General features: G+C 41.2%; 4 protein-coding genes across 5 annotated transcripts; 1 reads left to right on the forward strand and 3 right to left on the reverse strand.

The window, feature by feature from the left end:
* Positions 1–2,087: 2,087 nt before the first annotated feature.
* Positions 2,088–8,171, forward strand: LOC133890956 (uncharacterized). Of its 2 annotated transcripts, XM_062331619.1 has the most exons (17): positions 2,088–2,517; positions 3,375–3,477; positions 3,603–3,672; positions 3,758–3,796; positions 3,889–4,006; positions 4,103–4,160; positions 4,252–4,316; positions 4,415–4,421; positions 4,496–4,556; positions 5,182–5,241; positions 5,382–5,401; positions 5,489–5,554; positions 5,838–6,005; positions 6,096–6,353; positions 6,669–6,881; positions 7,450–7,721; positions 7,800–8,171. In XM_062331619.1, exons 1-17 carry the CDS (start codon positions 2,417–2,419, stop codon positions 7,939–7,941), a joined length of 1,821 nt encoding a protein of 606 aa, XP_062187603.1. In that variant the 5' UTR covers positions 2,088–2,416; the 3' UTR covers positions 7,942–8,171. The 2 variants fall into 2 exon arrangements, with proteins under 2 accessions (XP_062187603.1, XP_062187604.1); XM_062331620.1 differs by lacking the exons at positions 7,450–7,721; positions 7,800–8,171 and having other exon boundaries at positions 6,677–6,840.
* Positions 8,172–8,221: 50 nt separating this feature from the next.
* LOC133890957 (uncharacterized) lies at positions 8,222–9,764 on the reverse strand. Its single transcript, XM_062331621.1, has 2 exons — positions 9,503–9,764; positions 8,222–8,526 (listed from the first exon to the last, which is right to left on the reverse strand). The coding sequence occupies exons 1-2, from the start codon at positions 9,629–9,631 to the stop codon at positions 8,425–8,427; spliced, it is 231 nt and encodes a 76-aa protein (XP_062187605.1). The 5' UTR covers positions 9,632–9,764; the 3' UTR covers positions 8,222–8,424.
* A 937-nt stretch (positions 9,765–10,701) lies between these two features.
* Positions 10,702–15,214, reverse strand: LOC133890185 (bZIP transcription factor RISBZ2-like). The gene is made up of 6 exons (XM_062330648.1): positions 14,810–15,214; positions 13,054–13,108; positions 12,710–12,896; positions 12,088–12,163; positions 11,878–12,003; positions 10,702–11,097 (listed from the first exon to the last, which is right to left on the reverse strand). The coding sequence occupies exons 1-6, from the start codon at positions 15,212–15,214 to the stop codon at positions 10,702–10,704; spliced, it is 1,245 nt and encodes a 414-aa protein (XP_062186632.1).
* Positions 15,215–18,769: 3,555 nt separating this feature from the next.
* Positions 18,770–22,486, reverse strand: LOC133891329 (tryptophan synthase alpha chain-like). Its single transcript, XM_062332048.1, has 8 exons — positions 22,189–22,486; positions 21,233–21,379; positions 20,954–21,128; positions 20,508–20,584; positions 19,969–20,046; positions 19,347–19,424; positions 19,175–19,234; positions 18,770–19,071 (listed from the first exon to the last, which is right to left on the reverse strand). The coding sequence occupies exons 1-8, from the start codon at positions 22,396–22,398 to the stop codon at positions 18,937–18,939; spliced, it is 960 nt and encodes a 319-aa protein (XP_062188032.1). The 5' UTR covers positions 22,399–22,486; the 3' UTR covers positions 18,770–18,936.
* Positions 22,487–24,385: the final 1,899 nt, after the last annotated feature.

Raw genomic sequence — 24,385 nt, forward strand, 5'->3', positions numbered from 1 at the left:
CCTTCAGCCTCGCTGTCGTGTGAGATGGCGCTCCTCTGGCCTTGACCAACCCAGAACCTTGGGTCGGTACGAAAACTCCAGATGGCGCGGAGACCTTCCAACCTCTTCATGGCGAAGACCTCGCCGCACCAGGAGAGGTCGTGGCCGAGGCCGCAGCCAAGCAGGCCGCTTTCTAGTGGTTTTGGGCGGTCGAACCCAGAGATGTTCCTGTCTGGGCTTGGTCCCAAAGTATCTCCTTCGATAGCACCCGGGATACCTTAGGCGAGCCAACATCTTCGGAGAGTCTGTCCACCCAGCATCCTCCTCGGGCCCCTCAGGCGAAAGAGGGTTCTGAGGAGGCATAGGGCTCCAGAGTGCGCAGACCCTGCCAGCGCCCCCGACGCAGCCTTCATGACGCCAACCGCGCACAGGGAACCCTAAGTCCACCTCATCTAGGGAGGCGTAGTCGGAGCCACTCCAACTCTGAAAGTCAGTTCCCCGGACGACCTCGACGGTCTCCCCAAAGGGAATGAGGGCTCCAGGGCACACGACCCCTAGCAGCAACCTCAACGTCAACCACAAGCTCTGGTTCCCCCGAAGGCACACAAGTGCATCCTGCACAGATCGAGGCGCGGCCACAGCACCAATGACTACCGAACCCTCACGACCTTCCAGGAGGAATACCTCGGAAGACAAAAAAAGATACCTAGCCACAGATAGAAGTGTACATTTATATCTATGGATCCAAATTAAAATAATATGTATAGGCAACCAAACAAAATTATACGTATGTACAGGTTAGGTTCTCGGCAACCAATCAGCCCCCAATTGAAGAAATTTCGTTCGTTCAGAGTATCAATTTGTATTTAGTTTATTCAGCGAAGATTGGATATGACTTTGTGAGTCTGTTTTCGTTGAACTGTGCCTCTCTCACTCACTGCTTGCGGCTCACAAACACAAACTAGGCCTTAGACCATCTCCAACCATATTCCCTTCATTTCGTTCCATTCCCGATTCTCTTTCTCGCTTCCATTCCCTTTTCTCTTATCTTCAACAGCTTCCCTTCGAGAGGAATCACGAAGGGAAAGGAGAGAGAATCCGATCCTGAAGGGAATGACCTTGAGAATCTCTTCGAGACAGGAACCATAAAGGGAAATCGTTGGAGCGCTGAAGGGCACGACGAGATTTTCGTTCCCGAAGGAAAGCCCTTGGCCATGATCTTACTTACCTGAGGACCCATGGCCTAGAACTCACGATCCATGCTACTCCCTCCTGCTGATGCATGGGCTTAGCACCCCTCCCCTTCTTTGAAAGTAAATTTTATAGTAGCATATTTAGAAAGGTTTTCGTGAGACTTTATTCATGTTATTTATCTCGTGATTTAATAGTTGGGTTAAAGAGAAAAGAGAGTAAACACATATCATCGTATGAGAAACTTTTTTTATAGGACCGGATACTATAAAATTTACTTCTCACTCCTCCCGATCGAGCTATACTGGGGTGACTTATGAACTTGACACGTGGACATCACCTCTCGTCTGGGACCAATTAAGTGTCTTTCTGATTAGAAGCCTGTTTCTTTTATACTTCGATTATAAATTTTAGCTTCAAAAGTTAAAATAAATTATCACGATATAAAAATTAACACTTATAGTTTATAAATAAAGTTGTATCATAAAATTTATAATTTAATGAAAAAGTTTTCACACATTCTACAGACATAACCGAATTTTTACATTTTAAAACTAAAACAAATTAGGCCACGGCTAATCCCCATTTGACCCGAATTATAATTAGGTCCCATTTGGTAGAACTTTAGGAGCTGATTCTGCTCCAGAATCACTCCCAGCGCCGTTAAAAGGGCTGGTCGGGGAGTGATTACACGCGGGAATCACTTTCCGTTTTGTATAGCGAGGTGGAAGCTGAAAAAACTAGCTTCCACATGATTCCCGACTGATTCTCCTCGATTTCAACACAATATCCTCTCAGAAATCACTTCTACTACTAACATACCAAACGATTTTACAAACAAAATCATTCCTACTATATTTTTATCATAAAATCACTCTCACCGTAAAATCAGAGCACTACCAAACCACTCCTTAGCTAACGAATCCAAAGCTTCCCCTCTCGTCGCTTCTTCCGCCGACCAGCTCGCCTCGCCTCGACGTCTCCTTCCTCCCCCGCGCGAAGCAAAGCAGAGCAAAAGACACCGCCGCCGCGCGTCCGGTCACGGAACCCAAGCCCTTTTATCAACCCGCCCCCGTTGCTGGCGCGGGACCTCTCCCTCTCCTTCCCTCCCTTCCCACGCCTCGAAGCCTCTCCTACCTCGCCCCCCAGGAGAAGCCGTTGCGCGTCGCCGTTGCAGCTGTTCGAGGGCGATCGGGCTTGGATTTCGCCGTTGGGTTGTGAGCAGGGGCGTGGCGGAGCCGCGGAAATGGGGCGGCGGGGGTGTGCCCCGGTGGTGTGGGCGGTGGCGGTGTGGTTGCTTGCGGCGGCGGCGGCAGGGGATGCCGATGCCGGCGAGCTCGAGCGCACGTAAGTTGGAAATGTTTCGGTGACTCCTCGCTTTTCCTGCATCAAGGTGTTGGATTCTCCGTTTCCGTTGTTCATCATTCCGTTTCATTGTAGCCTCCGATTGACATGACAGCATCATTCATTTAGGTGATGTTTTTCGTTAGGAACAAGTCCAAATGTCAATGCCGGATCAATCACCCCCGCGTCCAATGCGGTGTTTGTGTAATTTAAAAATGCGCGAATTTCGGCTGGTTGGGTCGACTGCTAGAAATGCGGCTTGGGCTGGTCTCCTTTTATCCTGAATATTACTCACATGGCCATGAATTTTGCTTGTCACTTAGGGAATGTAGTTATGTGCGAAGCTTAAGGGGAGTAGGTTGTTTGTGACGCATGGGGCAAAACCAAGTGGGCATAATCATGTGGAATGTGAAGTAGGTACTGGTACATTGTGTGGTATTACTTGCAGGGAACATGGTTGATCAAGCATATATATGTAGATGTTTATATGTGAATGGATGGCAATGTTATATGACTGATGCCGACAAGGTTCTGCCTTATACCAAACAAACAATGAACAAGTTACAAAGGGAAGATTGTTATAGGAAATTGAGCACTTCACCTTACCTTATCCATAAACAGTGGTCCAACAAAAATGAGGCATTTTGCTGTATTGATGAATAGTAAAGTTACTAATCTAACAGGCATCTTCAGACTGCTAAATGCTAATAAGAGGAATGATAGTATTCCTGTACCATTTATTTCCACCATAAGTCAGAAGATAAAATCAATTGAAATAGAAAGTTCTGGTATTTTCAATAAGATAGAATGTAAAAAGTTCATTTTAGTTGTCAGGCTTTTGATCGGAGATAGTTACACAGGTTTCCAATAGTGGAGCCAGACTACGGCCACACGAAACTCCGTCTTGCAAAAGAAGGTTTGGAGGCAATTCAAAGGATCAAAACTCCAATAGCTGCTGTCTCTGTATGTTCAAACTTTATTATTCGAACGACTTATTAGTTTACATGAATACATGATATTTCGCTTTTTCATAACAAACACAAACATGCTGCCTTTATTAAGTTTTGTTTCTGTTGTTGCAAAATCAGGTTACTGGTCCATATCGATCGGGAAAATCTTTTCTTCTCAACCAGCTTCTCTCCCTATCATGTGATAAAGGTACACCGACCTTCTGCTATATATCATGAACAGAAAATTAAGTATTTGGATTTTGGACTGGTGGGATGATAAATTTCCTAAGCAGGTTTTGGAGTTGGACACATGCGGGATACCAAAACAAAAGGTAAGGTTAAGGTGACCTGCCAATTACACCAATTTAATGTTCTTGTAATATCCTTATCAAACGATATCAACACACTGATCCACATTTTGCAGGGATATGGGTTTGGGGTGCCCCCATTGAGGTGGATATTGATGGTTCCAAAGTGTCTGTACTATACCTGGACACTGAAGGATTTGAGAGTGTTGGAAAATCAAATGTATACGATGATAGGTTTGTTGCCTACAAATAACATGTACACTAATTCTGAATTATAATTTTCTGGTTTGGATGTGGCAACAAATGTGTTGGACTTTTTGCTTGTGGCAGGATATTTGCACTGGCAACTGTTTTAAGTTCTGTTCTGATCTACAATCTTCCTGAGACAGTGAGTTTCTCTCTCATGAGTCATGATGCCCTCAGGGCTTCATCTCTACCCTTCATTTGATAGGAGTTTAATTTACTTCTTTTGGTGACAGATTCGTGAAGCTGATATATCTAGGCTTTCATTTGCTGTTGAAATTGCTGAAGAGTTCTATGGAAGGTTTGTTCGCTGATATTTCTGATTCGAGCTTTCCATTTTAATAACTACCTTGTCTTCTAACAAAATTTCCATTGTTTTCCCTGACTTGTGGAAACTAGAGTTAAGGTAATACTTCATTAACCTAAGTCTCAGAATTATAAAATGGAAGACTATCAAAATCATGTTGTTTGGCTCTGCAGGGGCAAGATGTTGCTTTTGAGCCAGCAAAGCTTCTGTGGCTGATCCAGAGGGATTTCCTCCGTACGTTCTTGTATTGCATATGACCATTTTTGTTTGGATCATGCCATATTTATTTTGGCTTGTGTCAAATGTAGAGATAGATAATAAGTCATGGTTATAGGGTATATTTCCCTGTTCTCCTAGTATTGAAAATGTTGCAATCTGCTCAAGGCTCCACTTTATGGTATGATTAAACTTAACTGCTTTTTGGATAGATAAATGGAGAGTTTGGATAGATAAATGGTGCCAACTCTCCAAATTGGATACTGATTCTTTTTGTTTCTACACAAATCTCTATATAAATTAGTACCTTCAGGGAACCACCCCTAGTGGTCTTAAAGTTTGAACACTTTTTTACCTTATCTTTTTATTGGATCAAATACCATTGATGTCATTAAAAAAACATGGTACATAGGTAATGAGCCATTACTCTGACTAGCTGGATGGAGATAATTTTGTCATGGAGTTAATAAACTTCATTTCGTCACAGTATTTGGTTGATGCTCTTTTTAGGTAGCTGCATTTTTGTAAGGTAATTGTTACATTAGTAATTAATATGTGTTGAAGACTTGCAGTAGTGGTAGTATGCACTCTTATGTCAAATTTTATTAAACTTTCTCTGATGTTGCTAACTTCCATTATCCAGAAGGAAAATCTGTTCAGCAGATGGTTGACGAAGCTCTCCGACCGGTGCCTAACAACAATGGTTAGTTCAAGTTATCTTACAAACTATTTTTAGTACGTTGTTTTCTTTTTTGATGGAAGCGCTTCCCTTTGCACTTTTCAGATCTGGATACATTTTATCAGCAGTTGAACTCAATTTCCCTTTTTTGTGTATTTCTGTAGGAGACAAAAATATTGATGTGGTAACAGATATTTCGTCCTATATGTTATTGACTTGAAGATATGATATGCAATTTTGGTTGAAGAAAATGGCATTCATCTTATATCAGATAAACCAAATCAGAGACTCTTTGGCGGTTATGGGAGATAACAGTACGGCTTTTAGCTTGCCACAGGTGCATTGAAATGAGAGAACCTTCAATTTTTCATGTTTCTGCAGTACCATTAGCATAATTGATGGCTGTGAATCGTTGGGTTCTCAAATATGTCACTTCAGTACACATCTTGGTGGAGGAAACACATGTTTAACTTTGCTCTTTCAAGCTACATATATGAGAACAGTACATACAATTCTTCAGTACTGTCTTATACTCCAATGTGAATTCAGTTTTGTGATTCTACACTATTCTTTTTTTGGCACCCATGGGTTGATGAGATGCTGAAGTTCTTCTTTTCCAGCCTCATCTGCAAAGGACAAAGTTATGTGATATGGAGGACCAAGAACTTGATCCATTGTATGTAAAAAGGAGGGATCAATTGAAACAAATTGTTGCAGCCATGATAAAACCGAAAATTGTGCAGGGTAGAACTCTAAATGGGACGGAGTTTGTATCCTTTCTAGGGAAGGTAATACTTCTTGGAAAGTTCACTACTGATATAGAGTATCTCAATGCATCCTTGCAAAATATTCTCTAAAACTATTCCCCTTTGTTTTAGATACTTGAGGCTTTGAATAAAGGTGAAATTCCATCAACAGGGTCGCTTGTTGAAATTTTCAATAAGGCCATTCTTGAACAATGCTTGAAGGTGTACAATGAAAGAATGGGCAGAGCGGGTCTACCAGTATCAGTGGATAAACTTCAGCAGTTTCATGAGCTGGCAAAAGATGAAGCTAGAAGGCTCTTCGACAAGCAGCATTTCGGTAAACATCATGCTGCTCAGTCCATCTTCGAGCTTGATGAAGAGATTAAAAAGGTTTTCCTGACATTTTGTTCATCATTTTATTCAGTCCATAATAAAATCTTATTTCTGCATTTTATCCCTGACCCTTCTCAGGAAGTTTTGTATTCCTAGTTACGGAGTTCAAAATTTTCTGTTTATTTTCTCGGAGCCATAGACGAAGTATGACAATGTAATGTGTTGTGTGTTCCACTACATTTTGTCCGAATTGACTATCATTTTCACATGGCTTTTAGGGAAAAAACTATTGTCATTTTTTATCTTGTGTGACTTGCAGCTGATGCAATATGGATAATATCTCCAGTACATCTAACTGGGCATTCTTTTTAGGTCTTCAGAAACTTTGGTCAAACCAATGATTATCAGTCATCAAAGCTGTGTGAAGCACGGTTCTCAGAGTGTGAAGATAAAATGGAACATCTTCAAGTCTTGAAGCTTCCGTCCATGGCAAAATTTGATGCAGGATTTCTTCTCTGCAACCAAACTTTTGAAATGGAATGCGTGGGGCCTGCCAAGGAAAGCTATCAACGCCGAATGTTAAAGGTTTATCTCTATTAGCTTACGAGTCAAAATAGCTTCCATGAGGGTCATGACTAATTATGAATTTATGATGGATTTTAGGGATAATGCACGGGTCTGTTAGGTGTACTATAATATATGTTTGCCCAGTAAAAAAACACAAAATCACCTTTTGACTATCAGATGTTGCATTTTATTGCATAACATTTCCAATTTAGTTGATGACAAATCAGAGAGTTTGTTCTGCTAGTTATTCTAAGCTGATTTTTCGATGTCAAAGCGATCCATTCTGGAAGGTAACGGTGTAGAGCTAGTTTAAATTATTATAGCTCTACTTGTCCTGATTTATGAGTAACAAAACAAATCGGAAAGTTAAATATGTTGATGAAAAATTTAGAAAACCGTCCTTTAGTTTGCATCCTTCCACCCTCCTTTCTCAGTTAAATGGCAACTCACTCTTTTTTTTTTTTCTGATCTCAAAGTATGATGTGCCTGAAATTTGATGCATGCTCGCATTTCTCCTCTTTGCTATCGCTGACCTATCCTGACATCAATAAACTGAATATAGTTATATCTTCTATGCATGCTTCAGATGCTCGCAAGGTGTCGTGCTCTTTTCATCAAGGAGTACAACAACAAGCTCTTCAACTGGTTGGTGATATTCTCCTTGGTCATGGTTGTCATCGGGCGCTTTGTCATCAAGTTTTTCCTGCTCGAAATTGCTGCTTGGGTGATGTTTGCCTTCCTGGAGACGTACACGAGGCTGTTCTGGTCTTCAGAGTCTCTGTATTACAACCCTGTCTGGCACGTAATCGTCTCTTCGTGGGAAACCGTCGTGTACAGCCCTGTTCTTGATCTTGACAGGTAGGCTCTCTGCTTCTCTACAGCGACCATGTAATCTCTGTTCTACTGTGTTATGACTCCTATATTGATCTTGCACAGATGGGCAATCCCAATTGTTGTCATGCTGTCGTTTTTAGCGCTTTATTGGCGTTGTCTCGGTGGAAGGAAAGGAATTGCCCGGTCGTTGCTACCTCTGTACAATGGGTCTTACAGAAATTCCAATCGTCCAAGAACAGATTGATCACACTCCCACACACCAAGAACATGTAAAAATTCGACCAGTTGGCAGGATGTTATTATTTCATCAGTGCTCTCTGCCAATGGATCTCAGATTCCTTTCAGCTGTAAATTTGTAATCCAGGCAGAGTATTTATCTATGCTCAGAGGCATGACTATTGTTCACTTCCAACAGCCGCGTTGTCAAACTCAGACTAAGCCAATGCTGATGTATGAAATATCACCTTTCTTTTATTTGCGTAATGTTCATATGGCAAAGTCGAAGTTAAATGTACCATATGAACTAGTTCCAAGCAAAGATATTGTGAATGTATTTAGTAAATTCTTCACATCTCAAAACAGACAGCCAACAGGCATCACTGCAACCCAGTCGAGTATTACTACAACAGCAGCAAAAAGATGTTGCAGACCAGTACAATACTTGTGAGTTGGATTTATGATATGTGATGTTCACACGGCAAACGGAACGAGTCACGAATGCCTAGAGTCAACTCTGCTGCCTCTTCCGAGCAATCTCTCGAGCCCTTTCACGCAGTTCTTCAGGTGGAGGAGGGCGTGGGCCTTCAGGAGGATAAACCACATAAGGGCGCTGCAATGGGAGCACGAAGACAGTTAGCTCAAGCTTATGCAAGTCCATATCAAGACGACAGGGAGTAGAAATGCAGTGCACATCAAGATACATGGCTAATGAATTTGTGTTTGACAAATTTGTAATCCAATGAATCCAGCAATTGCCGGAAACGTTTGTAAGCACAAAACAAACAAGATCAGCCATGTTGCCCGGGATTGAGCAAACTGCCACTTGCACACTAGAACAACCTGATTGCTCTTTGTAGGAAGCCACACAAGAATATCAACCAGGACCAAGGTATTTTCATTTCACTATAAATAATAAAGGCACCCAAATTCAAGCCAAAGAGGATTGGAAGCTGGGTGATGTGGTGCATATGGACACCTTTCATCAACTATTACATGCGCTCAATTCCTAGATCGCCTTCTGCTGCTGAATTCCTCATTGACACCAGAGTAAATGGGTTAAAAATGGATTCAATAGAATTTCCTTAAACTAGTGGTAGTCGACGAGCCGTGTCATAGAAAGGGCATCATCCAATGTTTGTTTGTCAACAAGACAAAACACACTGTTTCATCATATGAAACGGAGTCCAAATTAAGCAATTCTACTTTCATCGATGATGCCATCATTCATAACCATTTCAGCTAATGCCGAACGCCATCCTGAGTCACATCTTTTCTTTTTCTTTTCTGTTGAACTTGATATCCAGAGCTGCATCCATCCTTAGATCTCTACTGATCAATAAATCGTGTTTTTATCTTAAAAATGGAAGAAAAAAAATCAGCCAAAGACCTAGCAGATCCCAATTGTCTGCAGTTGTGCACAGCTGCGCCCCTGCGCCCCAGATCCCCAATCGGTCCTAAACCCTAGTCCGTAGCGAAGAACCGCTGAACAAGTAGCACCAATCCGACCAACTAATTAGCCTCATGCCTCTTTGAAGAGAGACGAGATGGAGGGGGGAGGGGGGGAGGGAGCAGTAGAACGAACGTACGATGCCCATGAGCTTCTTGAGGGTCTTGGAGTCGGTGACCACGAGGTAGGTGAGCGCGACGGGGACGGAGACGTACACCCCGAACTTGGCGATCTCCAGGATCCCCTTGGACGTCCCCAGCGACGACATGCTCCGCCGGCGACGACGACACACTCCTTCCTCGCTCGTCTTCTCTCTCTCTCTCTCTCTCTACTTCGACGGCGGCGGCGACCTGAGGGAGAGATTAGCGTGGAGAACGAGCGGGCGGCGAGGATGAGCTGCGGAGTAGAGGCGGGATTACAAAGTACTTGCCACGTGTCGGGACACGTAAGTCCAAATGCTTTTGCACAAACCTACTCCTTTTCGAATCCGTTGAACCATGCTACTACTAGGAATAGCTAAATGTCTATATTTTATAATGAAAATATAAATATTAGATGTACTAATATTAAGCCTAAATTTTTAAATATAAGGATATGGATACGTCGCGAAAGTATCGCTGAAGGAATATATCGGGAGGAATACTGTAGTTTAATTTTTCAAATAGGATCTGAAAAGGAGGATGAGATTATCCATTAGTAATTTTTCTCATAATTTTTTATTTATCTTTATTAATAAAACTGATCTCATAGCCGTAGCTGGCAACAAGGCGAAGAGACTGAGAACAAAAGTGGATGATAAAAAATGGTAAATTATTCAATTTTTAAGGGTTTTATTATATGTGAGTAGAGTAGGGGAAGAGGTGACGTGGGAACTAACTCGTATTTTATATAGAAGAGATTAATTAAACAAAATGAGATCCAGTATGAATATATGTTTTTATTTTTTAAAATTCAACATTCTGAATGTAATGGTGTTATTCAAGTATTTTTCAAACATATTATTCAAGTATTGTACACTCTTGTTTAGTGAATTATTTGTACATTGCACATATTCTGCATGGAAACATTCAAAATCATCTATAAAAATAAATGCCGAAATTAAAGCATTCATAAATTGAGGCAAACAAAATACTCATAGTAGCATATTACTTCCAATGTTGAAGGAGGCCACCATATGCCCCATTCGGAAACAACACTTGCAGATGTTCCCTCAACAAGTCCAGGATACATAAAAACCATAAGTCCATAAGAACAGACGGTGACAACGACGACAACGAAGACGGCAACAACAACAGCGCAGCATTTGCAAATTGCAATTTCCACAAAATGCCCATGTTCCTAATGCATCTCCATGTTGGCAAGCTCGTTCGGACCCAACGGCGTGGATCCAGAAGAGATCGGCGTGCCGCCACGCACCCTCTTCTGGAGATGCTCCAGGGCCATCGCACGTTGTGAAGCTATCCGGTTCATCCTTCTGGCAGTCAGGCTTCCATTGGTAGTGTTCCCAGCTTGGAAAGACGACGGCACTGCGTTGGCCAGCATGTAGCCGCTGTTAACTCCGGCGGCATCAGTTGCACAAGCGAAGTAGTCCTGCATGGGCACCGGAGCATCAGGGGTACCACTCGATGGAGAGACGCTGAAGGGCATGCTGAGGGGTGGCATGCCAGTGACGGGTCTGGGGTGCAGTGAGATCGTGTTGGTGACCCTCTGCACGGTGTCCTCCGCCATCTTCACCTGCAACCGGCTTAGATGTTAGCTACCAACATAATTTATCTGATACGCTACACGCTAAAAGATACAGCACCACGGTAAGACCCTGGTTGGGTTTTTTTTGGCTTCAGGCTGTTGAGATGCTGACTTTTAAAAAGTTGAAAAACTAGTTTCTGAAGAAATAAACTAAAAGATGAGAAGCTGGATGAAAGTAGCTTTTCTAACTTTTGGTCTGCTGAGAAGCTAAAAATTTATTTAAAAACCAATATTAAAAAGCCATCCGCCAGAAATCAAAAGCCAGCTTTTCAACCCAAAAACCAAAAACCTCAAACCAACCAAACACAGACTAAAAGCAGCTCAGGTTCTTTAAGAAACAAAGAAATATGATCCATTGCGTGATTCGATTATAAGCATTCGGCAGTCAATTGGTTACACCAGTGTCTTGCAAGAGAAAAAGGAGTTGGTTAAGTGTATATGTTACATGTTATAACAAACAATGGGAAACAAAATCTTGTCGTTTGAAATTTTGAATAGAGCAAGAGCCCAGCATTTGTCGTACGTATCTACTGGTACCGAATTGTAGTACTGCTGCCAAGAAACTGCAACAAGTTCATTGACAAGAAGCATGCATCCTTCATCGTAACAGATGAACCACAAAAATGCCGAAAATCTTGTTCTTTCAACAATTAAAAGGGTACATAAAGCCCTTAATAGATAAATTATACAAGCGATCGACGATGTTACCGGGTGCTCCAGGATTCAATACATATGCAAGCATAAAACACTCATACTACAGGGTCATACCTTTGCTCTTAGGGTCTCAATGTCAGCAATCAATACCCTCTTGTCAACAGTAGCATCATTGTACTTCTGGTTTAGAGCAGCAAGACGCCTTAGCAGAGAGGAATTTTCAACTCGTAAGTGTGCTACCTGCAATGATTTAGCACCATTCTTACTAGTAATTAATATTCCAGTTTCTTGATCAGGCAAATAAAAGGATTTTCAATACCATACCTGGTCCTCCAACTCCTTCATGTGAGCTGCCTTTCTGTTTCTTGAACGTCTTGCTGACTCCCGATTGGATTCCTTCCTGAAATCAGATAAGAAAATTAGAAATAATTACATTTTCAATTCATAATTTCATACTGATTTAGGAGATACTCACCAACTAATAACAAGTTCAGTGCCAGGTATATTGTCAACTAAAATTTTCATATCAGTGAGGCCTTAAAATTAGTTTCAGCAATTACAGTCAGCCCTAGTAAAAATTTGAGATATAGTTCAAGTACACCCATTCCAAACGCAAGTATCCATTCATGTAGAACTATATAGCTATGTCTATAAGAGAAAAAAAGGATGGGTGTACAAGTCCCAATCTCTAATTTCTTATATAAAATACAATAGCGGAGGGCCCTACTGAAATGTATAATTAATAGTAAAATAATATAAATAGTAACATGATATTCACATGATCCAAATATCAAACTCCAAAAACAAGATAGAGCTAAAGCTGATAGTACATATGAAATTCGTAACATATAATGTGACATTCAGCGTTAACATTTGATACGTACATAGAAAAATTGAAGACAAAGACACAGATAAAAAATATATATATATATGTAGCAAACGTTACCTCTTCCTCACTTTTTCTGCATTAGGGACCATAAATCCCAATATCTCTACTTCTCCATAATCATCATCTGTTGGTGATGGCTCCCTTGAGGAAAAGCTAACAGCTTGCTTCCCACGAATATCTGCATTTTGAACAAGATGTCCTGGGCCACCATCGAAATTGTTCTGCACTTGAATTCCGCTGCTGCCTGGATATGAGCACAAATAGGAGAATATTAAAAAAAAAACACATGTATGTCATATGAAAACCAGATCTTATACATGATCAACTCTGATTTTAGAACTGATGATTCGTAGTACTGCCTCATAAATAGTGACAAGATGTAACGAGGCACAGCCGAATACCTCCGATGTAATTGTTTGAGGCACGAGAACTTTCTAGATACGTTGCACCAGAGGCCTGAGGATGGATATGCAAACTTTTTAAGTTAAAACATGAAAAAGGATCGATTAATAACTGCAGAATGAAACAACACATGCACTTGCACAGTTATCTATTTCTAATGTAATTATTTTCTTACACATCAATGGATTACTGTATATTAACCAATAAGTAAATCAGTAACTATGAGGATTTTGGCCTCTTTATATTCGATACGGGAATTTATAGAAATCTTGCTTCCATTCACACTCTAACTTCGTGACCGAGACCATAAGATTCAACTGACCACATTCCGAATCAATAACTCCCAGCTTATTTACTGACGAGGTTACCCTTTTTTTTTGGCATTGTGCAATCAAACAATTCCTAGCTAGATAACAACGAATCGAGATATAAGCCGGGGCAAGAACTTGAGTGTCTGGAAAACGTTACCCGTCTCGTGCCCCCAGCCCCATCAACAAACAAGCACAATGCATGACCTATGAGGTGTGAGCTATAGCAGGTCAACAAAATGTACGCCCAGCCAGACACATGGCACAGCTCCAACATATCATACATACAAGTTGCAACACGTACCATGTCATAACCCATGATTTTGATCAACTCATGATCGACATGGGCTGCTTCTAAATATAAAAAAACACAGAAATGTCATAAATATGACGCCCTACTTAACTAATTTTACTACAGTATGGTCATGTACTAATCACTAGCCTAACTAATAAGATCTTGTTTGGTAGCGCTTTAGCTCTCATCTCCATATCCATTTTGGAGTTTATATACTAACATAAATTGGTTTAAGTATATATTTTTAATCTAAAATGAAAACAAGATGGCTCATCACCCAAACACCCTCAGTGTACCCATAGCTCCAGCTCTATAAAATTTTAGAGCTAAAGATATCCAGCTCTAAAAATTCTTAAAGCTGAAACTCTGCTAAACAAATCATAACTTTATCTTAATCACAACTAACCAAAGCACACGTCCACAACCAGACAAACACTTGCACACACTGAGCAATCACACTACAAGCCTACGCAACAATCACACTACAAGCCTACACAGCAAGCAGCTCTCGAGAGAGTTATGAGGTCAACAAAATGTACGCCCAGCCAGCCACATGGCACAGTTCCAACATATCATACATACAAGTTGCAACATGTACCATGTCATAACCCATAAAATCCTGATCAACCCATGATCGACATGGGCTGCTTCTAAATATATATAAAAAAAACACAGAAATGACATAGATATGACGCCCTACTTAACTAATTTCACCATAGAACAGCCATGTACTAATCATCAGCCTAACTAATAAAGTCTTGTTTGGTAGGACTTTATCTCCCATCTTCATATCCGATTTGGAGTTTATATGCTAAAATAAAGTGGTTTAAGCATATATTTTTAATTTAAAATGAAAACAAGATGACTCATCACCTAAACACCCTCAGTATATCCATAGCTCTAGCTCTAAAAAAATTTAGAGCTAGAGATATCCAACTTTAAAAATTTATTTTAGAGCTGGAGCTCTGCTAAACAGACCATAACTTTGTCTTAATCATAAATAACCAAAGCACACGTCCACAACCAGTCAAACAAACACTTGCACACACCAAGCGATCACACTACAAGCCTACGCAACAATCACACTACAAGCCTACGCAACAAGCAGCTCTCGAGAGAGTTAGGCAAGGTAAGAACAGTGTAGTACAATACCCTCCACATAGCGATGGTAGCAAGGTCCTCCTCCAGCTTCCGCTTCAACACCGTATTGTACTCCATGGGGTCTAACACAGGCGTCGGCGCCACGTTTGCATGCTCTACCTCCACCTCTGCACTGTAACCCTCGCCTCTCTCCTCACCCGCCACCAACACTGAGTTGGTGGCATACAGTGCCTCATCGCCAGGGTCCATCACCGCCGCATCGCTGTTTTCAAACAGTGTCTCTTCTAGCAACCTCTCGAAGCTCCACTCTTTGGCAGCCTGATCTTGGTCCATCGCATCGCCACCTGCCACGCCACCGTCACCGACCACCTGAGGTTGAATCGGTTGCTGTTGTGGCGGTGGTGACGGGGCCCAAAAGGTATTGGGGATCTCTTCCACGGAGAATACACGCTCCATTGTGCTTGTCTATGGAGTCAATGATGGTGATCTCAAGCCAAGTTGGGGGGGGGGTGAAATCCTCGAAATCTCAGAGGAATTGATGGAGGGTTTCTACTTTGATAAAAAAAAGGTATGCTTTGAATTCTGTGGGAGGGAGGAAATTGTGAGAAGGGAGAGCTACCTATGGCTATGCACCCATGGGTGCTATATTGAATGAGTGGTTCTATGGGTGGTGTTCTCTCCTCTACTTATCTAGTTGCTTGGGTGTGTTCACAGAACTTTTGAGAGAAGAGGAGTGGGTAACTCATGCACGCTTAATGTGACCATGGCGAAGCGGACAAGTAATTTTGTTTTGGAAAGGGAGAAAAAGGCTAACAAAAAGTGTCGGTACGTGATGCAGTGATTTGGGGTTTATCGTGACGCTATTGGTATGTTTTGTTTCCTCTATAAGCTTTAACACACGTCAAAGGTAATAGGAATCCAGATTGAACCAACCCCATGTGGGTTCTAACTTTATACTACATGTCACAGCTTATCGATACATATTTAGACTTTCGGTTGAACCCTCTCTCTCTCTCCAGTTTGTTTCAATATTTGGAGTTGATCGTGTAAATACAAGAAACATAGTGTATAATCTGCACCCTTAATGTGCAAATGTTGATGCGCACAAAAAGATAAACAATCAAGTGATTTTTTCCCGAAAGGGAAGAGAAAGGCTAACAGAAAGTGATGTAGGTGATATGAAGATATGATCTTTATCGTGACACTATTTCAAGCTTGGTTTCCTGTGTACGATGTAACACACGTGTTAGTAGTAAGATAAGCTCAGGATGAACCAACCACATTTGTGCATTTCTGACTTTAAATATTTGGAGTGTATATAACTTGCACTAATTTTCACTAGATATCGTAGCTTATCAATATGTATTTGCACTTTGTTGAACTTTTCTCTTATCTCTTATTTGTTTGATCTTTGATGTTAATATAGAAAGATTAATTGAAGCATAAAGTATGTAATTCGTGCTTTCAGTGTGACATTCCAAAAGGAAGAAGATAAGCAAAAAATTGTAGGTATGTGCTATGAAGATATCTTTTGGAATATAGTTTTAACTTACTTTGTGCTAGATACCTAGGCCTACCAGCAAATATTTGCACATTCTGTGAACCTTTTTTTCGTCCTCATGTTTGTTTTTATTTTTGATGTTGATAGTGAATTTTTTTTTTAAAAAAATGTAAGTGTTGTAACAAAGCTTGGATCAAGCCAACCACATCTGTGCATTTCTCACTTTAAATCTTTGGATCTAACTTACATTGGCTTAATGCTAGGTAACATGTTTATTATCAACATTTATTTGCACTTTCTTTTGAGCCTAGATATTTTATGTTTTTTCTTAACAAACTAGGAGGAACATAAAGTGCATAATGCTCTTAATATGACAAAGATGATGTGCACAATTACTTTTTCAAAGAGGAATAAAAGGTACGAAAAATACATTTAAATTTTGTGTGGATACAATGTGCATAACGATGTTGTTGTCTTTTTCTTGCATGCTTTGCTACATGTTTACAGTATTCTAGAATGATTAGCTGAGCCAACCGATTACACATGTCATATTATAATTTTTCATTAAAGTACGTGGGAAAACATATATAAACATACACATTCCAAACAATACTATAGGTTATCAACATGTACAGAGCTAAAACACACTGCTAAGAGCCTAAGATATGAGGTTATCGTGAATTACTATAGCATACAATTTAACACATGTTCCATAGTAACCCAAACTCAAAGCAAACCAACTAAAATTCATGCTCCTAGTATTGCTGCAACTTTAGAGTACACAAACGGCTAGAGAAGATAATTTACACTAACTTCAAGCTAGAAACCACCACGACTTATCAATGTGTACTTACCCTTCTATTCGCTTTCTTTCTCCCTCTCTTATTTCTTTATATATCTAGCCATGAGAAATGACAAGAAACATAAAGTGTATCAGTGTATCACATGCGTAAATGTTTAGTGTGACAATTACTCAAGATGTAGTTAACTTCCTAGTAGAAAAAAATGATTGATGTAAACTACAATTATGTGTGGTTGAGATAAATGATATTGTAAGGTTGTTTTATTTTTTGTGCGCACTGACACATGTTTTTAGTAGTCCGAACTTATGAAAAATCAACTGTGTATATGTTTTTAAGACAACACACTATAAACCAACAAAGAACCTCAGTAACTTATGCTAGGAATGACAACCTATTAATACGTAATTGCACTTAACCATGTGTTCTTCACCTCTAGAGGAAAAAAGGTATTTAACCCGCCCATATGTTCAGTTTTAAATGTGGTATGATGATGCAAACATATATTTTATATAAGAAAGAAAATAATGGTTAATAACTAACAAAAGTACATACACCATCTACCGTAATTTTGTCTTTTGTTTCTTATGCACTTTAACATATATCCATACTAGTCTAGAATTATTTATGAATCAACTTCAATTTTTTGTCTCTAGACTTTATTGAAGAAACATTAATAAATCTAACTTAACCGTTGCAATCCACACATTCCCATTTCTAATTTTGTATTTTTAAAGTTTATGGCAGAAAAAATGTAACACGCACAAACTTCACCCTAGACATTGTTTTTTTTTTATCAAATACGCATTCTTCGCATCCTCTTTATTTAGTTATCAGTAATTGTATTTAGTATTTTACAATGACGATGTGCACAAGTTGTTTTTGAAAGAAAGGAAATGAGTAACATAAAGTGCAAATATGTGTCTACGCTCCAGTGTCAATAATAGCGTTATTGTAGGTTTTATTTTTCAGTGTGCTTCAGCATGTATTTTTATAGTAATCTTATCCGAGTAAAAGAAACGGTTTCTAACCTTAAATGTTTAGAAGATACAAAGAATGTAAGTAACAACAAGTTGGTGCTAAAGATGGCAGGACGCTAGCATGTACATAATAGGCAAAGTGAACTGGCTGGTGAAGGTTTGTACTAGTAGAGCGGTCTGCATGCAGGATGTAGAGAAATCTTTCTCGTGTTCCCTTAATTCAGGAATAGATGGCGAAAGCTACTTGTTCCTTGACGGACTATATATAAAGGAAAGGGGTTATTTTTAACGAGAGGTAAAGAATAGGCTACCATACGAGATGAGATGACTTCATTCTTGGCTTCCCTTCGAAAGTGACTTTTGCTTCTCTCGGGTTTTTTTTTCTCTCCTATATCTTTCAATTCACCCGATGCAGACTCGTATGCTTGCTTCATAGTAACTACCTCGCTGGCGTTTCAAATCTTTTTCATCAAATGAGCAATAGCTTATTTTAATATTGGCACAATAGAAAACTAGGGAATTCGACGTTTGGACGAGAGTCGAGAGCCCTGGAATCCCCGCAGATCAGAGCAAGAATGTCCAGAAGCAATGTCATTTTCAGAACCATCACCTCATCCGTAGGCACAATGGAGCACATCTTGTTGAAATGCTGGGTTTCAAAGCGAAATTTCAGTCAACAATATCCACTATGCATATAGACGCTATTTTCTTCATGCAATGCATATAGACATTATTTTCTGCACCATTGATTTATTCATTCGAGCATTCAACACAAAGATATCATTATTTTCACCACACAACAGCAACCCCAGAAAACCTAAACATGTTCCAATGCTACACTTAAAGCATACTGCAGAAAAATCATCCTTATGTGCTCTCCATGTGAAAATGCTCGTTTCATGGCAATGAAGCCTTCAGGCTCTTGGCTAACTCTTCTAGCTTCTTCAATCCTTCTTCAGGAGAAGTAGCTTCCCCTAATTGCCTCACCATCGCGCTCCCGATAATCACACCATCTGCACCCCATCCTGCGATCTGAATTATAAATGATGAAGTAACAAGGTTGTTAAAGGCCGTGCAAAGAAAGAGGAATGAACCAGTTTGTGCTTAGGAGGAAAGTTGCTAAAGTATGATTTACCTGTTTCACATGCTCTGGAGTCGACACACCAAATCCAACTGCCACAGCTTTTTCTGTGACCTATAAAAAGGACAGATAATTTATAAGCATTCTTGAACGTTATATCATTTGCAGAATAATGAATGTACCAACACTAGTTCATTAAGTAATAATACAGAAGGATGATGCAAACCTGCTTGATATCCTGAAGAAGAGATTGCACCTTGGAGCTTACATTTGCACGTGTGCCAGTAACTCCAACAGTGCTTACCTGAATATCATACAAGTTGTCAACCAACACATCATGCACTAGTTGGCTATCACCAAACAGATTCAAAGAAAATTGGTCGTAGTAAGTTGCAACAGTGTAGAGTGAATTCCAATTAGCCATAATTGAAAATCTGAATGGGAAAGTGACGTGCAAGAAACTGAAGTACTCAACCATTTTAAATTACATCTTGTTTTTCCACCATATTTTTCAGTCAGTTCTAGCATGTACTATCACCAGGATATGTTTTTGGTGGTGGAGGCACTGGACTTTCCAAGTGCTTAGCCTTGGTTCAAAGCCTGCGTCAAGCAGGCTAAAACACACCTTCCAAGAAGTTGATATGGCATAGGAGGTAAAAAAATTTGTTATGAATTAATGAGCTTATGAGCATGAGGTCTATTGTGTTCACTGCTCAGCAATTGTTTTCATTAAATCTTGTATATACTTGTTTGAGTATTTTAAAGTACAGAATTACTGGTTAGGGATCAGAGAAATGTCATACCAGAACAAATATTCAAAAAATAGTTAGGGAGTTCAAGACACTTACAAGATAAATGAATCCTTCTGAAGCCTTCGTAATTTTTTCCATTCTTTCTTTTGGCGTAGTCGGTGTTGTCAGTAGCACCTGCAGACATTCATGCAAAATAGATCCAGTTCAATAGCTTAAATAACATAACAAAATAATGTTGCCTCAAACTGCATAGAAAAAAGAGGAATATTTGTTATTCCTCCGTAACCAGCACTGTGAACTGAGTAACAGAGAGTATGGCTACTATCATGTGAATCAGATACTGTAACTTACTGTAAGAAGAAAAGGAGATGGTAAAAATGGAAATAAAGGACTCGTGACTTGGGGCACATGCAGTCAGCCAACTAGCTTCTCAGTTATTCCATCTATACTAATACAAAAAGCACTAGTAGTGTTCCTTCCCGCATGCACACCCTCAATGTACACGGACAATCTCATTCAATGGATCGGTATTCATATTAGTATAGATTTGGCCCAAAAATTAACCAGACACAAGAGGTGTAAAACACTTAAAGGACCAAGCTAGCATATAAATCAAGGTATGAGAGTATGCCTACCAACTCTAGGTTGTTCTTGGCAGCTTCACTCCGCAAAATATCTGTCTCTTCCAGAGGAACATCAGGTACCACAAGACCTGAAATACAGCATGACTTAAGTAACTTGGTTGTCACAATGAAAGAGGAAATTTTACAAAAGGTCTCAAATTAGTAAGACCAGCATACAAGGTGAAGTGTGTGAAATACTCACAACAATAACCTAGAAAGGAGTGCTGATGCAACTCCTGTACAAAGATCAGTTGTGAATATTTGTCTATGTTGTTATACAAGTTTTAGTATCTCAATTGTCTATCTGAGCAATGTTGTGCATAAGACAAACTAAGATACAAGACAAGGAATATAATACTTCAGCTAACAATCAGATGAGAGTTTGAGGAGAATGCATTTAACAAAAATGAACATCTGTGAATTCATCAGATTAACTGTAAGTCTATAAGACATATTACCGTGTACACCTGCTTCTTTTACAACAGTCATGAACTTTGGGATACCACGCTTCAGAATCGGGTTATAATATGTGAAAATAGCTACAGGGCAAGACAGCTCAGGTATCACCTCCTTCACCATAGAGATAACATCCTCAAATGTGGTGCCTTTTGCTAGCGCACGTGTAGCAGAGGCCTAAAATTGTGCACCCAAAAGGCAAAAACTCGTTAGCAGAACCACACAAACAAAAAGGAATATAATAGCATTAGCACTTGTACCAGAGGTGTTATGTAGCACACCTGAATAACAGGACCATCAGCCAGTGGATCAGAGTAAGGCACACCCAATTCAATTACATCTGAACCACACGCATCAAGGATCTTCAGCGCTTTCGCTGTGGTGGCCAAGTCAGGGTCTCCAGCAGTGATGAATGGAATGAAGGCAATCTGAAGGAGCCCAAGTATTATAAAATGAATAGACAACTTAAACTAAACTACATTAGAAAAAAAATCGAGGTGTGAAATTCAATGTTGATCATATCTCATTTAATCTCTGCAACTTGAGCACAGCTGTATAAATATCACGGCACCAACATACCGACTGTTTTTGGCACAACAGAATACAGAGGAAAGAAACATGGCAAAACGCTGAAACTCATCGAACACTAATTCGATTTTTATCGGCAAAATTGCATACTAGACATCAGCATTCAGCAATCTTTAGTCTCCATATCATTGTGTGCCAGAATACTAGACTAACATGACCAAGACAGAAATGGTCAAGCTTGGTTCTCTCACAGCTCATATGAACCAAAGCAAGGGCAATATGGATGATTGCAATTTACCCTCTTAAGTATGCGAGCAATTAAGCAAAAACTGCATGACACAATCCAGTAATCTCAGTCAGTCAGCTCATATCATCCGACGAATCCTTTCTTTTTAGAGACCCGGAACATTGCCAGCTTATGCATTAATAAAAAGAAGAGCAGTCACAAGTGGTGTGCAAGAAGCACACCTGGGACTGAGAACGTATGAAGGCCAAATCGAGATTTGGCCATCCGACGAATCCTATACCCACTCATTTAATCTTACTCACCGAAATGGAACGAGAAAACAACTCGAAGGCTGCTATAGATCAGGCCATACCCGACGGCGCCTAAGTCCTAACCGATACAAACGGAGTAACAAATCGTGCATCGCACACAGAGCCGAATCAATAAAATTAAAGAAGGGGGGGGGGGTGTTCAAGGGCTCACCTTGCCCTGCTCCCTGAGCTCGGCGAAGGTGCCGGAGATGCTGCGCTTGTCCACGGCCAAGGCCGCCGCCCTGACGGAGACCACGGGCGCGGCGCCCCGGAAGGAAACTCTCCCCGCCTCCGCGCTCCGCCTCGGCCCCGCCGCGGAGAACGACGCCGAGCCCGCGGTTGCGACGGTGGCAGGGAAGGCAGCCTTGAGCGCGAACGCCATGGGCGGGCTGCGAGCGGGGTGGTGGCGCGCGCAGGGTGTTCGACGCCGTACGCTGTTGGATCGGACTCGGATGGGGACTGGGAATGAGCTGTCGACGCGCCCGTATTAATAAGGGGCAGGTGGGCCCGGGGTTAGGTGGCTGCGTCCGACGGGCACCTGTGGGCCACATGCATCAGTGACACAGTGCTCTGCGTCACGTGCGCGCAAGTTTTTTTTCGAGGTGTGCACGTGTTCTTTGTTGCTTTCTTCGTTGATTCATTGAAGAACCCATTTATCTCTACATAAAGCGTCCTGTTTGGCCTGATTCCTATTTCGCTTTCCTGATTCCCGTTTTACTCCCACACGACCATGTCTCATCTGTGCAATTCTCAATCCCGTAGTGAACCGAGCATCATCCACCCTGTCCTCCCCTCCCTTGCGCAGCTTGCCACCACCGCTACCCACTCACCTTATCTCCCCCGTCATGGCGCCACATGTGCACACCTCCACGCGCTCCCCATCCTCCCCCTCCCCTCCCTCGCGCAACCCGTCGGCACGCTGATTAGACCATTTGGATGCAGCCCCGTACATCTGTCATCCCCCACGCATACCATTTGCTAGCTCGAGGAAGCGGCGATGGATCTCCACCGGTTGCCATGCTCGTTGTCGGGTGGTGTGGAGCCCAAGATCCGCCATGTAGGGTTCGTCACCCCCGACGCCTCCGCCCACTCTGAACCTCCCCCCCACTGTCCCCTGTCATGATCCCTCCCTCGTGCCACGCCGACTACCTTGCATCGGGCTCACCTTCCTCGAGCTCGTGGTGGCTGTCAAGCTTGTCATCGCCATGGTCGAGCTCCTGGTGGGTCCATCTTCCTCGACCTTGGGCAGCTTCGGTAGCTCCATCTTCCCCCATTGTAATTGTGCCTCCGCATGTTCCTCGTCGCCGCCAAGAGCCTACGCGCGGCCGCCTGGGATGACGCCAGCATCATGACGCACATCATCCCTGGTCTCCTTTCACTGCTGTTTGCTGCAAATGTAGCCTCCTCTCCAAACGATCTAGGTATGTGATGTTTCTAATTAGTATGTGACTCTAGAAGATTGCTTGCTTATCTGCGATTACTTCGACAGCGGCGATGATGTTCTGTTTCCGGCACCACAGCCACGGCTGAGTACGGGCGTGGGATGCAGCCCCAACGACACTGGCTAACGTGGAGCTTGCCTTGTCTTCCTCTGGTTTAGGTGCCTTTTGCTCTTCTCTTTCATCGCCTGATCGTCCCCATTTGTGCGTGGAACTTTTTTGATGAAATATTGTTATTTGATTAGTGAGGTGGCGTTTTATTTGACGCTAGATCTTCTGTACCTGTGACGTCGCTAGGATTTTGTTGGGATAATCTGATCCATGAGATGAATTAGTTTCCATACTCGCTGCGAGATGGTGATGATTTGAGGTAGCTACCTTCACTTGTATAGCGTAAACCATAGGCTTTGGAATTGGCGGCACTGAGAGAAAAAAGAGATATTATGCAGTTCTAGATTGAGCTGAGAAAAAAGAGATTATGCAGTTCTAGCAGTGAGCTACGTTGTTTTCTGTGTACGCAGCATGTATATTTAGAGCCAAGCCAAAATATTTAAGGCGTATTTCACATACTGCATGTATATGCTTATCTTTTTTCTTTCAGTAGTTTTAGTGAAGGACAACTAGGACCATTCGAGTCACCTTGTGCCTTGGCTTGTGCCGTTAACATAACTGCGTAAAAATTCATCCAATAGTCGATGTATTTATGTTTTAGAATTTCAATATTCCTTGCCAGTAAAATTCTAGCTTTTTTAAATATAATTGATGCTCCTGTGATGCACTAGCATTCTCACTTTGGTTATACATAACCATGAGAAACATATTCCCATTTATTTGTGGCCCTCCTTGATTGTTGTTTATTGTGCTTGTTGTCACTTTTTCTTGACTGTGTCTCTTTGTTGCTCTCATTTAGTGTGAGCTTCGATTTCTCAA

Source organism: Phragmites australis, chromosome 14 (genome assembly GCF_958298935.1).
Source record: "Phragmites australis chromosome 14, lpPhrAust1.1, whole genome shotgun sequence".
Taxonomy (NCBI): domain Eukaryota; kingdom Viridiplantae; phylum Streptophyta; class Magnoliopsida; order Poales; family Poaceae; genus Phragmites; species Phragmites australis.

Coding starts and splice junctions, on each gene's coding strand:
- LOC133890185 (XM_062330648.1), bottom strand. CDS start 15,214: ATGGAGCGTGTATTCTCCGTGGAAGAGATCCCCAATACCTTTTGGGCC. Junction 13,109..14,809: donor CTACCATCGCTATGTGGAGG/GTATTGTACTAC, acceptor ATCCATCCTCAG/GCCTCTGGTGCAACGTATCT. Junction 11,098..11,877: donor TTGAGACCCTAAGAGCAAAG/GTATGACCCTGT, acceptor AGCCGGTTGCAG/GTGAAGATGGCGGAGGACAC.
- LOC133890957 (XM_062331621.1), bottom strand. CDS start 9,631: ATGTCGTCGCTGGGGACGTCCAAGGGGATCCTGGAGATCGCCAAGTTC. Junction 8,527..9,502: donor TCAAGAAGCTCATGGGCATC/GTACGTTCGTTC, acceptor CTCCCATTGCAG/CGCCCTTATGTGGTTTATCC.
- LOC133891329 (XM_062332048.1), bottom strand. CDS start 22,398: ATGGCGTTCGCGCTCAAGGCTGCCTTCCCTGCCACCGTCGCAACCGCG. Junction 20,047..20,507: donor CCAAGAACAACCTAGAGTTG/GTAGGCATACTC, acceptor GAATGTCTGCAG/GTGCTACTGACAACACCGAC. Junction 19,425..19,968: donor CAGAAGGATTCATTTATCTT/GTAAGTGTCTTG, acceptor TATGATATTCAG/GTAAGCACTGTTGGAGTTAC.
- LOC133890956 (XM_062331619.1), top strand. CDS start 2,417: ATGGGGCGGCGGGGGTGTGCCCCGGTGGTGTGGGCGGTGGCGGTGTGG. Junction 3,797..3,888: donor GCGGGATACCAAAACAAAAG/GTAAGGTTAAGG, acceptor CACATTTTGCAG/GGATATGGGTTTGGGGTGCC. Junction 5,242..5,381: donor ACCGGTGCCTAACAACAATG/GTTAGTTCAAGT, acceptor GTATTTCTGTAG/GAGACAAAAATATTGATGTG.